This window comes from Euprymna scolopes, chromosome 37, assembly GCF_053919585.1.
Source record: "Euprymna scolopes isolate OS-2025 chromosome 37, ASM5391958v1, whole genome shotgun sequence".
In the NCBI taxonomy this organism is placed as follows: Eukaryota; Metazoa; Mollusca; class Cephalopoda; order Sepiida; family Sepiolidae; genus Euprymna; species Euprymna scolopes.
This window is the reverse complement of record NC_136518.1, coordinates 76,013,131-76,026,510: the sequence shown is the minus strand read 5'-3', so window position 1 is coordinate 76,026,510 and position 13,380 is coordinate 76,013,131. Positions and strand designations below refer to the sequence as shown.

At 37.4% G+C, this 13,380-nt stretch overlaps 1 protein-coding gene across 1 annotated transcript; it reads left to right on the top strand.

Annotated features, from left to right (window-relative positions):
- Nucleotides 1-9,616: 9,616 nt before the first annotated feature.
- LOC145261190 (protein CFDP2-like) lies at nt 9,617-10,111 on the top strand. The gene has a single exon (XM_080119510.1). It carries the CDS (start codon nt 9,617-9,619, stop codon nt 10,109-10,111), a length of 495 nt encoding a protein of 164 aa, XP_079975636.1.
- The last annotated feature ends 3,269 nt before the right edge of the window (nt 10,112-13,380 follow it).

Genomic DNA, 13,380 nt, shown 5'->3' with positions numbered 1-13,380 from the left:
GAGCTCCCATTCCTTGCATAATCACTGGGCTGTGACAAGAGAATATTCTTATCATTGTTTTGACTCTCGAGTATATATCCGCCACAGTTAGACATGGTTAATCAATCGATAACCACATCACTCTATCTAAAAACATATAAGATATTAACTGATATATACTCGAGAGTTAAAATAATGAAACAAATATTCTCTTGTCATAGCCCTAATAATCGCCCATGGCACACACGCATGCTATCCAGCGGTATTAGAGCTGTAACATGGATAACATAGCTCTGGTCAAAATCCATGAAGCTCGAGGGGCGTTCTCAAAGTAATGCCTCCTATTTTTATTCTGCCCGAATAGCTCAGAGTGGATTGCAAATTGCATTGTTATGATGACTGAAGGTACACATTAATGACCTCATAGTTTCATCTCTCTATTGTAGATATTATAACATATTGGGACCCGGCCTCTTCAGTTAAGATATAACACGAGGAAGATCATGGTGTCCACCAGTTACAAGTGTAGTTCTAGGTGGTTCTGTTCGAACACTTACAGTCTCAACCACCTCTACCAAGATAGAGTTGATATGAAGTTGCGGGCCGGATGCTGAGTGTAGTAGGTCGGCGATCCTCTCTCTTGCTGACTGCTCGCTGAAAAAGATTCATTCAATATGGTTTCATGCCTTTGTAGTCAATTCATCTGACAAACGATGAATAATCGACTATGACGTAAGTTTGGGTTTCTGTTCTAAGACTTACTTATTAGAAATGAAAATTATATACAGTTTTTATTAGAAAAAATAAAATATATATTTTTTGTTCTGTCAGTCTCTCGATAGTCATTCAAACGAGGCCTTTTTTCTTTTTTTTTTCTTTTTTTTTTTTAATTACCGAATCTTTCTTGCTTATCAGTCGGTCAGAGAACGAGTGTTTTTACGCGGGGGCGGTGAATAGTAAAGTGGACTCTCAACACGGTGACCAACAAAAAAACAAAAAAACAAAAAACAAATCCCAACTCACCTCAACTCAACTTCGCAAGAGATTTTTCCTTGCTCTGTCGCCTCTTTTAAATGTAAGTGTTGATAAGGTGCGGCTAAGATGGGGTTTCTCATCCAGCAAATCCTTACTCATTACGTCATAATTTGATTTCGCCTTGATTGGATAATTATTTGGGTTATAATAACAGCATATTCTTTTCATTGTTTTTACTCTCGAGTATATACCCGACATAGTTAGACACAATTAATCAACCTAGGATTACATCACTCTGCATAAAAACACATAAGATATCAATGGATATATACCTGAGAATCAAAACAAGGAAAAGAATATGCTGTTGTCATAGCCCTAATAATTAGCCACATCAGCTATACATATTAATTAGGTGATTTTCCGTCAGCTACAAAAAATTCCAGCAACTGGTTCCCACATACCAGATGACCTTCCCCCTTGCCTGTGACCTTTTAAGGTCACCTCTTAGACAAAACATGGTTATATATTCCAAGCAACCACATTCAACAACAATATTGTTAAAGTTCGTAAAATTGTTTTTCTTTCTCTCACAACGAAAATGTATTTCATATTATCGTTCGGACCGTTTTCTATTTCTCTTTTCAACTAGCAGGGTTGCCTGGCAATACCCCGGGAATCGTCGCATAAATAAAAAGCTCTCCTTAGCCCCCCTCCCTCTGGGGCAATTTTCGACCATCATAACTGGTTGGGTCACAATATTGACGGCGTGAGACTCTAAGAGAGCAACATCTGTCATGGGCGTGCGTCAGAAGCAGAGATGCGTCATTGAATTTCTGGTAAAAGTGCATTGAGAATAGCGGTGAATATGTAGAATAATAAATTCTGGAACACTAATTGTCGCTCGCTTTAATGGTACCACTCCTGTCTTCGTAATTCTTCAACTTACTTAGTTTTAAAAATAGGAAGCTTTACTTTTGGAACAACCCTTGTACCAGATTAGTTGTAGGTGGTTCAACTGCGCTTTGTGCGATTAATAAAGTTATAACAGGTAATAATAAAAACCCTGCGACTTACAAGGTCGTTTCTTTCTAGGTTTTTTATGGTTCGTGGAGGAGGTCTTTTTTTCCTTTTTTTTTTTTCTTTTCTTTTCTTTTTCCGCTCACTTTCCGATCAGTTATACAGCCGACTGACCGTATCATTTCTCTGGCTATTCGATCCGGAAGACATAGTCACGAAGGGAGATACGTGCCTCAGATGCCTGACGTGCCGGGGAATAAGCGCAGCCGATAGGGAGGCAGGTTTGACATGTTTGTTTACTGACGGGTAAGCTGACATATACGCAGTGGAAGTCACATAGATAAGTAAATAGATAGGGACGAAATGGCAGACAGACACGAACGCAGAAGCAGAAAAAAGAACAGAATATACATCGAAATAAAAAATAATATATATATATATATATATATATAGAGAGAGAGAGAGAGAGACACACACACACACACACACATATATATATATATATATATATATATATATATATATATATAAATTTCTCCAACCCCATCGGCCTTGATGAAGGGGAGACTAAAACTTGCTGCTATGGTTTCAAATGAACTAAAATAACAGCAAGGGGAGACTTGATTCCAAATATTTCTCATATCTTATATTCTCACATCTTTTGGAAATAGGGTTCGATTATGAAGATCTCCAATATCAAATAATCTTTATACACTGCGACATTTATTTTATGTATAAAAACCAAAGAGGGAGATATATCATATGAGAAATATTTGGAATCAAGTCTCCCCTCTACTGTTATTTCAGATCATTTGAAACAATAGCAGCAAGTTTTAGTCTTCCCTCCATCAAGGCCAAAGGTTTTGGGGAAATATTAGCAGAAACCACACCCGAATATTCTATAGAAAGCGACTGCAATCTTGCCCCTCTTTTCAATATCGCTTCTTTTTTTCATGGTCTGATAATGTGGCCGCCTTGAATTAGGATTTCACTGAAACATGCATGCACATTTGTGACCAATAATGTTTATATAATAAACAGACTATATACCATTGGAGTTGCTTCTACGGAACCTATCTATATAATGATTATGCACACACACACACACACACACACACACACACACACATATATATATATATACATATATATATATTGCCATACCGATCTTAGATACAACGAAACAGCTACATTTTCCTTCTTCTTGAGTTGAGCACTGTAGTAGGTACCGAGTACCATCAACGAAAATACAGAAACTCTTCACATACAGAAAATCGATTTTATTAAAAAAAAAAAAAAAAAAAACATTAAACAAGTAAAAATATTTTTTAAAAATATTATAGGGGGCTATAGTCTATTTTAAAAAACAATATCTCCTTTAAGAACGATCATAAAATGTGTTTTCAATCGATATTTATTCAATAAGGGACCAGTTTTCCTACCAAGCGAAAGGGGGCGAGTTTTCCGGAGACGAGTTTTCCGGAGACGAGTTTTCCGGAGACGAGTTTTCCGGAGACGAGTTTTCCCGGGAAGAGTTTTCCGGGCACCGACTTTTATATAAGAGTGTAGATGTAGATGCAGATATCGAAAAGAGGTCAGCGGAAGAAGAGATGACGATGAAAAAAGTTCTGAAAATAAGTAAAAGAAACTATAATATAGCATTGAGAGTACACATATATGACGTCACTATTCGTTTAATAATCTTGCTCTGGGACCACCGTTGAGTACAGCAAGAGACACGTATAGAATGATGTCTCAGTTGTAACCGTAAAAAAAAGTATTGTTTTTCATAAATGCTTGCTTGTGGGATCGTTTGATTTTTATTCTGGGACAGAAAAATGGAATTCAATGGAAAGGAATGCCATTTAGGTCAAAGGGTACATATGGCACGAAGCAGGTCAGAGGTCAGCTGCCCTGGGGTCATGCCATTCTTGCTTCTGTTCGTGACTTATCTTTATTCTATCATATGTATATATGTATGTTTGTGTGTGTGTTCATTTATACATATCCCTATTTCTTTTCCTCTATCCCCGTTCTCTCTCTCTCTCTCTCTCTCTCTCTCTCTCTCTCTCTCTCTCTCTCTCTCCGTTAATGCAATCATCTACCTAGAAGTCAAATAGGTCTTAACATAGTGTACTGTCGAGGAGGCGCTATTCAGGGATATTTCCAATGCGTAGACAGAATTGAAAATGTATTATTGCATAAGTCTCTCTCTCTTGCTCTTTCTCTCTCTCTCTCTCTCTCTCTATATATATATATATATATATATATATATATATATATATATATATATAAGGGAAAATAAATTAAAACTGCAAATTAAAGTTTACAAGTAAATTTATTATTTGACAGAATACTACTGCAAACAATGTTCAAAGTCCTTATTCCATGGGCTCAATATATCAATATCAATTTACCTTTTTATTTCTTATACCGATACATATCGATCCTGGCTTGAGGCAGTTCCCTATCTAGCCGCACTGATGAACTGTGAAACAGCGAAACAGTACTGTATGTGGATAACTATATATATATATATATATATATATATATATATATATAAATATATATATATATATATATATATATAAAAGTAAATGATAGTTTGCTTGAAGCATTGATGGTAAATTTATATATGGAACTTTTAAAAGTCGAAAGCAATGTGGAATTGACCGGAATCACAAGAGTAAAGAAAAGAAAAACAAACAAATAGACGGGTATGCTCGAGTAGAGAAATGTCTAACTGTTTATTTATTTATCAATCCTCCCTTCATTACATAATTAATTTGCAACCAAGTTATTGGCATGTCCGGTGTATATAAAGTTCGTTGGTGGTATGGAACTTTTATTATTTCGGGATAAACACCTCCCCATTTCAAAAACTCGAATCGAACATATCCGTCTTTTTCGTTTGTTTTTCTTCTCTTACTGTAATCCCGGTCCCTTCTGCCTTGCTTTTGGCTTTTAAAACTTACTTAAAACATACTTTTTCTATTGATATTTATTCGCTTTCCTAGAAAAGCAAAATGTGACACAAGGTCGTTTTAATGCGGAGGAAAAACAGCTCCCGAAAAAAGAGCACTCTGGAAGGAGGCAAAAATAAAAATTGCCTTAGTATAGAAGTTATTTCCATGACAAGTACTCGACTGAACTTCACTCTACGATTTCTCTTTGCAAAACATTAACTAAAAACACTAGCCTAGCTACAGCCACTATTAACAATTTTTCACACTTTCAGTCGGCGCTTAAATCTAAACGCAAATTCCATGAACAAAATTATTTTCTTAGAACTGGCTGCATGTGAAACTTTGCACCGCGGGCCTACTTTCTAGCTGACTACAACATGGTCGTCTTCAAGTCTAATGTAAACAAGTTCTTATTGAGCCGTCCCCTTAAATAATCAAATTCTACCCTATTTCCATTACAGCTGATCACTACACTACTGTCTACCTTACCACCTTGCACTCATTAATACTAATCCTCGAGTGCTCTTTAGGCCTTGATAAGTAGTAACTCACGTGTAGCATAAATATGCCTAACTTTACATAAATAGAGATTCCATCGGTATATGAAATTTAATAGTTGAATTGTATTTGTAGACGAATTTGATGCATTGTTGGAGATGAATTCTTAGACAACTTTGTACTTTAATAGAATATTCTCTGATGAACTCATGACATTGATAGCTCCTCGAGGTACATACTTCCGCACAACCTGACAAGCATCAAAATTCCACCTCTTCATTGTTGAGGTCTTTATTTGCTGAATTGCTGAAAGGCTTTCTACTCTAATAGTTTCTTCCCCCTGATTGATAGACTTTGGAATTCCCCCATGATTCTTGCTCCCCTAACTGTACCAATTCGCAGAAGTTTAAATGTAATGTGAATAAATATTATGCTCCATAATACTCTGTTAGACACGATCCCGAATAGTAGCCACTACGTTCCAAGTGGCAATATTCCTTATTTGGTGTGAAAAGGAGTAAAAAAAAAAAATGTTTAAAAAATCGGGGTTTGTTTTACAATCCTCAGAGGTGCGAAAAAAAGTTGTAATAAAAAAAAGCAACTATATAACAAATAAATGTTATCAAAAGCAAGATAAGTTACTTTTCTACCTAACTGGATAAATTTATAGTGTTTTTATTTAATGTAAAATATTTATGCACTTCAAAAAAATTAGGAATATTAAGCGCTACCGAAGAACCAGAAAAAGATGACCTCGATGTCTTTGAAAACTCGACAAAGACTTCAAAATATAAAATAAAACGAACTGGTGGTAGAAACCCCCTAGTAAATGTTACCGTTACATTTATTTGGTTGGTTTCTGCCACCATTTTATTTTATTTCTTATTTTAATATTATTATCGCGACTTCAAATATGTAAAGAGACATGGCAGCCATTTTTCTTTTTTTTATATATTTGTTACTAGCATTTAAGCCCGGTGTATGTTGAGCAAAAAAAAAAGGTCATTTTTTTTTAACTTTGACGCCTATTATGACCCTTTAACATTTATTGTTTTGGGCTCAAGTCAAGTTATTAAGTTTGATCCATGTCCAAGGAACCTATATCTAAAATTTCAAGTGTTTAGACCCAAAATTGGCGGAGGAGTTTGGTAGAGTTCTCAAAAGGTCAAATCGTTGAACTTTGACCCCTTAACAGCAAAATTTATGGCCGAAAACAGATTACAAAGATTTTCCCAAATCTCAGTACCCTGTATATGAAATTTCGAGTCTGTAGACTGAAATTGACAGAGTTATTGCGTAGGGAAACGTACACAGACAGACAACAGACACACACTTTCACTTTTATAGATATACTAGCATGGGTGCCCGGCGTTGCCCGGGTATTTGGAGGTGTATGTTGAGCAAAAAAAAAAAGAAAAGCGGTGAATTTTTTTAACTTTGACCCCTATTATGACCCCTTAAAATTTATTGTTTTGGGATCACATCCAGTTAGTAAGTTAGATCCATGTCCAAGGAACCTATATCTTAAATTTTAAGTGTTTAGACCAAAAATTGGCGGAGGGGTTTGGTAGCGTTCTCAAAGATTAAATCGTTGAACTTTGACCCCTAACTCGCCAAATTTCTGGCCGAAAACCGATCACATAGATTTTCCCAAATCTCAGTACCCTGTGTATCAAATTTTGATTTTGCAGACTAAAATTGACAGAGTTAATGCGTAGGGAAATGTGCACAGACAGACAGACACACAAATACACAAACAGACAGATACACAGACACGTTCACTTATATATATATATATATATATATATATAAATATAGATATATAGATAGATAGATAGATAGATAGATAGATAGATGTAGATAGATAGATAGATAGATAGATTTGTTTTGTTTTTTGACAACCTTTTCGTACTTCTTTTAATTGTAAAACAACCCTCTCTCGATGTTATCATCTCCTTTGTACCTCTTTGCATGAAAGTTACACTAAATATAGCGTGCGCTACGCACTCTTACGGCTATCAGCTGTATTGCAAAAGTCATAATGATCGCTTAATTAGTTTACATGTAATGGAGTACTGTTGCCACATCGGGGAGGGAGAAGGGGCTGCTCAGAACACTCTTTCCTATCTTGCCGGGTTTCAAAATCGGCTTCGAAACTTCGTGATCTCTTTTCCTCCTCTTTGAAACATCTTTTTCACAGAAGAGACATTGCTGAGCTATCTCTGTTTTATCGTTCTTTCCTTGACAATGCTCGACTGAACTCGAATCTTTGGTTTCTCTTTGCAAAACATTAACAACAACAAAAAACGCTCACCTACCTACAACATAAAATGTTCCAGAGAAATTTGCGTAACACATTTATTTTCTTTAACTGCGGCTCAAGACTAGACCTCACTTCGTTAACAACAAAGACAGAGATAAGTGCTGTCTATTCGTCGAAGTCGTGGTGGCTTATTCAGATTACCACGTGTTGTGTGTGTGTGTGTGTGTGCGCGCGTGTGCGCGTGCGTGTGTGCGCGCATGCGCGCGCTGTTATTAAAACGGGTTGCTTTTGTCTGCGATTTCACATTGTTTAGCGTACCATCATGTCGTAAAAAGTGACCTCAGCCGCCGATTAGACGCGGCTGAGATAAAATAAGAACGTCTAGTCGATCAAAAAGTCGGCTTATCATTTGCAAGAGGATAATCAAAAGATTCTGCGACTTGTAATTATATTTTCTGCCTTACAAATAAGGAATCACATTTGTCTATAATTATGTTTCGCTATCTGCGTGCGCGTATCAGTTTCGAAATAGACACTGTGTCCTTTCTAAAATCCGTTTCATACGAGGAAATTTAACGGTAAATAAGAAACACTAGCTGGCAGACTAATGTTGCCCGGTCGTACAATACGCTTAAGCATGATATTTTAATTTTAACAAATTGTATAAATTATTATAAAATCAATCCTTTATTTCTTATTATAATTGGAATTCATTATTGAGATGAGTATTATTTATTTATTGCGGACTATTATCCTCATAATCGTCGTGGTTACCACCTGAGGAAGGCCAGAAGAATAGTTGGCCGAAACGTCGTGAAACAACATAAAAAAGAAAAGATTAGGATAATAGTCCACAATGAATAAGTATATAATCCTCTATTTATTATATATTACGAGGAATAATTTGCCTGGTGGATTAATTAGTAAAATTCAAATTTTTAAATTAAAAAAAAAATGATAATGTCGTTCATCAAATTCCGTTTGTGTTTGTTTATAATATCACGTCAGCTGATATTTGAGTTTGACGATGAATGCCCTGGTAAAGTCACTTCTGATTAATGTTTAGTTTTTGAATATGCAAACAAAGAAATGATTTGCAGCGATTTTAAATTATACGTTTTCTTTTATCGTAAATTGAACTCATTAATAAAACATAAAATAAAATGGTGAGGTACACATGGACCTGAATACGGATCGTTCGATTTGTAGTCGAATGTTCTATAACTAACCTATATATTCAGATTATAATAAATATTTTTTTTAAGATTAAATGATTTGCTAAGATTTTATTATCTCCCTTAGCCAGTGTAACGTAGAATATTCCCCTGTAAAAGTTATTCTTTTTTATCTATAGGAAAGAAAAGCTATTTTACGATCAGAGTTTTTCGATTTTCGATACTTATCACCTTTTCAAAGTAGAAATCTGTAGATGTAAGAAAGCCTTCTGCTCTAATAGTTTCTTTCCCAGAACTGCTAGACTTTGGAATTCCTTTCGTGGTTCCTGTTTCCCCAACTCTACTGACATTTTCGGATGAGAGAAGCGCTTGGTCAATGAAAGGACGATCATAGCAAGCTTAACAGTTGTGGCAGAGATCCAAGCTATGACCAACAACATTGCGTCTACCAAGTAGAGCCAACTGCTTCACAGTCGTAACTGTTGAAGCAAACAGGGTTATAATAGTTACCGGTTATAAGCTATGGCTAATGGTAATATAGCCAGGCGCTAGGGATTGCAATCAACCGTGGTAGAAATTGTTTAGTCTCATGATAAGCTACCGATCGCTCATGTCAGGCAACTCGTGACCAATTAGGTGCTATCACTTCACCACACGCTACCTGCATAGGTGTGCAGACAACAGCATTCAGTTATTCACCCAAGAAATCTAAGCTTACCTTTGCTACATGGAATGTCCGGACAATGACAACTGAAATGAACACCAATAATGATTCAGACCTTGATGATACTCGAAAAACTACCGTGATTGATCGAGAACTACTAAAGCGTACTATTGATATTGCAGCACTGACAGAAACGAGGTTCTCTGGAAGTGGCACCATCAAAGAGGAAAATTATACATTTAACTGGTTTGGTAGACCGGAAGGAGAAGTAAGAATGTATGGTACTGGGTTTGCTGTGAGGAACAGTTTCATTCCGAGCATTCAGACACCATCAGCAACATCTGACAAGTTCTGTCATCTGAGGCTCAACACAGAGCAGGGTAGTGTTCTCGTCCTATCTGCCTACGCGCCAACTCTTGATGCCGAGGTAACAGTGAAAGATGTCTTCTATGAGCAATTAGAGGAAAGATTAAAAATATGCTCTGAGAAAGAACGCACGGTGTTGCTTGGGAATATGAATGCTCAGATCGGGGCTGATTACGGAAACTGGCCACAATGCCTCGGAAAGTTTTAAGTTGGAAGTATATATGAAAATGGGCAACGCCTCATTGAGCTCTGCTGCAGAAACAACCTAATCATCACAAACGCGCTATTCCCAGGTAACCCTTTTCATAAGGTGTCTTGATGCCATCCAAGATCATCCCGCTAGCATCAACTTGACTTCGTCATAACCAAAATGAATAACAAGAGCGAAGTACGCAACACACGAACATATCACAGTGTATACTGTGACACAGATTACAGCATTATGGTGTCTCGAATGGTGCTTCAGCCAAAGCCCTACCATAAGAGAGTTTTTAAATCGATTAAGATTGACCTCTCCAAAACCAACATTCCCTCCCAATGCGATGAGTTCTGTGAGACATTGTCTGAAAAGTTGAAAGCAGCCACAGACAGAGTGACCGATCCAGAACAGTACTGGAGTACAATGAAGAAATCAACCCAAGACTGTTGATGTTTTTGGGAGACGGCCAGGATAAACCCAGATTGATTTTCTGCCTCACTTCCGACGATTCAGCCAGTTCTCGAATAAAAACGATATTCCCTTCTCTCTCATAAAATTAAACCAACTAGGAAAAGTAAAGAATACCACAGGAAATGCCGTACTGAAGCTCAAAGAATCTCTAAGAAATGTGTGAAGGAGTATTGGGATTCTCTTGGCTCTGCAAATGAAACAGCTCGTGATGCAGGAAATATTCGAGAAATGTACTCTGGAATAAAGTTTGCATTAGGGCCCTCGAAGCAATCACTCGGGATCCTTCAACGTAAAGACGGTACGACAATCATGGATAATTCTGATCGATGAATTGAGCATTACACTGACTTGTATAATGGTGACAGCAACGTCTCTCACCAGGTCATTCAGTCAATCAATCCTTTCCCAAACCTAAATGAACTAGACAAAGAACCAACCATCCAAGAGGTAGTCAAAGTAATATTTGCTCTCCGAAACAATAAATCTACAGGTGGGAACGGAATATCCGCTGAGCTCCTCAAAGCAGGCTTAGAGGTTCTTACCGAACACATCCATCAACTGCTTAGACCACAAAACTGTCTCACAAGATTCCAAAGATGCAACAATTACAACACTTTTCAAAAACAAAGGTTAAAGAGGGGATTGAATTCCCGTGGCATTTCACTTCTCAGTCTAACTGGGAATGTGATGGCCCGTTTGCTCCTCTCACGTCTACAGAAAATTGCCGAAACTGTGTATCCTGAATCGCAATGTGGATTTAGGGCAGGTCGGCCAACTACAGACATAATCTTATGTGTGGAGCAGCTCCAGGGGAAGACACGAGACACTACATATGGCTTTCATAGATATGATAAAAGCATTTAACCTGGTCTATGATTGGTTGGTTGTTTTTGTTTTACGGCATATCAACCCTTTTCAGGTTATTTAATGCCGAATCCAAAGATTTTTAAGAAATTTTTTTTTTAATAGAATATATTTATTGTTTTCAAGTCGGTTTCTATTTAAACCATAGTTGGGACTCTAACAGGTACTACCACACCGGGTCAGAGTGGACCTGGGAGCAATGGTAATTAAAGGGTGGCTCCACACTCCCCAAAGCCTGCAAGCTGAGGTCTCACCATCGGATATAGTTTAAGGTCATATCCAGAACCTGACCTGGTCGACAGAGGAGCTCTATTCATCATCCTTGAGAAAGCAGGCTGTCCCTATACCCTGCTGTCACTCATCAAAGCATTTCGCGAGAACATGCATGGGCGAGTGCAGTATGGAGGCACTTGTCTGACCGGTTTCCGACCAATTGCGGAGTCAAACAGGACTGTGTGCTCGCCCCAGCCCTGTTCGGGATGTACTTCTTCTTTGTTTTTAAACAAGCATATCAGAATGTCGATAGATCTGTGGGGATATCGATACTCACCCGTAACGATGGGAATTTTTTGTCCTCTTACGATATAAAGCCAAGTTGAAAATTTAGGAACTAGTTGCCCGCGAACTCCTATACGTTGATGCGGATGCTCTTTGCACATCTTCCGCTTAGGATCTTAAACGACTTCTAGATTCTTTCTCAAACCGATGTAGATATTTCGGACTAACAATCAGTCTTAAGAAAATTGTCACCCTCTCCCAATCATTAGAGAGTGTTAATTTTACTATAGATAATACAACCCTGGAGAATGTGGATAAATTCAAATACCTTAGTGAGACCATCGCCAAAAACATTACTGTTGAGCCCGAACTTAGCACGCGACTTGGCCTAGTTTCTAACAAATGTGGGAGGCTCACGCAGCGCGTTTGAAAAAAAAAACAAGCATCTGACCATCAAGACGAGAGTCCGTATGTATGAAACGTGTGCGTTGAGTGTCCTTATCTATAGGACGGAGACGTGGTCTGCATATTGTCCTCAAGAGTCCAGGGTTAGTGCCTTCCATACGAGATGTCTGCTATCAATCATTGGCGTGTCATTTAAGGACAGAATGGCAAACGAAGAGCTCTTCAGACGGTTAGGTTCGGGTGCACTTTCATCAAGACTTAAGTTTATGGCACTTCGGTTGGTAGGACATGTAAACCGAATGTCATATGAACGCCTACCTCACAGTGCATTAAATGAAGTTTTGAAACAGGTACTCGGTCTGTTGGTCGTCCGAGTGTCAGATTCAAGGACGTGCTAAAGCGAGTTCTAAGGGATTTCAGCGAAGAATGTGAGAAATAGAAAGAACTATCTCGAAATCGGGATGCTTGGCGCACCACAATTTATGCCGGGAGAGAGAGATGAGACGGAAAACCTAAAAAAAAAAAAAAAAAAACTCCAACTACGTCGATCCAAAACGCCATAGTTTTGACCTCTATACAATTGTTGGTCACGGCAGACGCTTGCAAAAGGGGGAAGGGTGCGTTCGCGCGCGTGTATGTGTGTGGGGGAGGATGGCGTTTGCTAGAAATTTTATCCTAAATGTAACGCAATTATGCACGATGTCGAAATTATAAATAGAACTTAGCATAATAGCTAAATACATCTAAACCTCTAATAAGGAAATATAAACATGATTAATTAATGAAATTCATTTTTCAAAGGAATATGTAAATTAGTGAACCATTATGAAGTCTCATGACTGAGTATAATAAGAAGATGGTTTTAATAATTCTTAATAGAAAAGGTAGGCTTTATGCAAGGTCAAACGAAAAAAAATTATAATATAGATATTTCTACAAAAGCTCTGTAGATTAACATAATACATCACAATAAACATGTAGTAGATAAAAGTCCTAGTCCACCCTTGTAGTTAATTTATAGGGGAAAGAATTTAAATTTT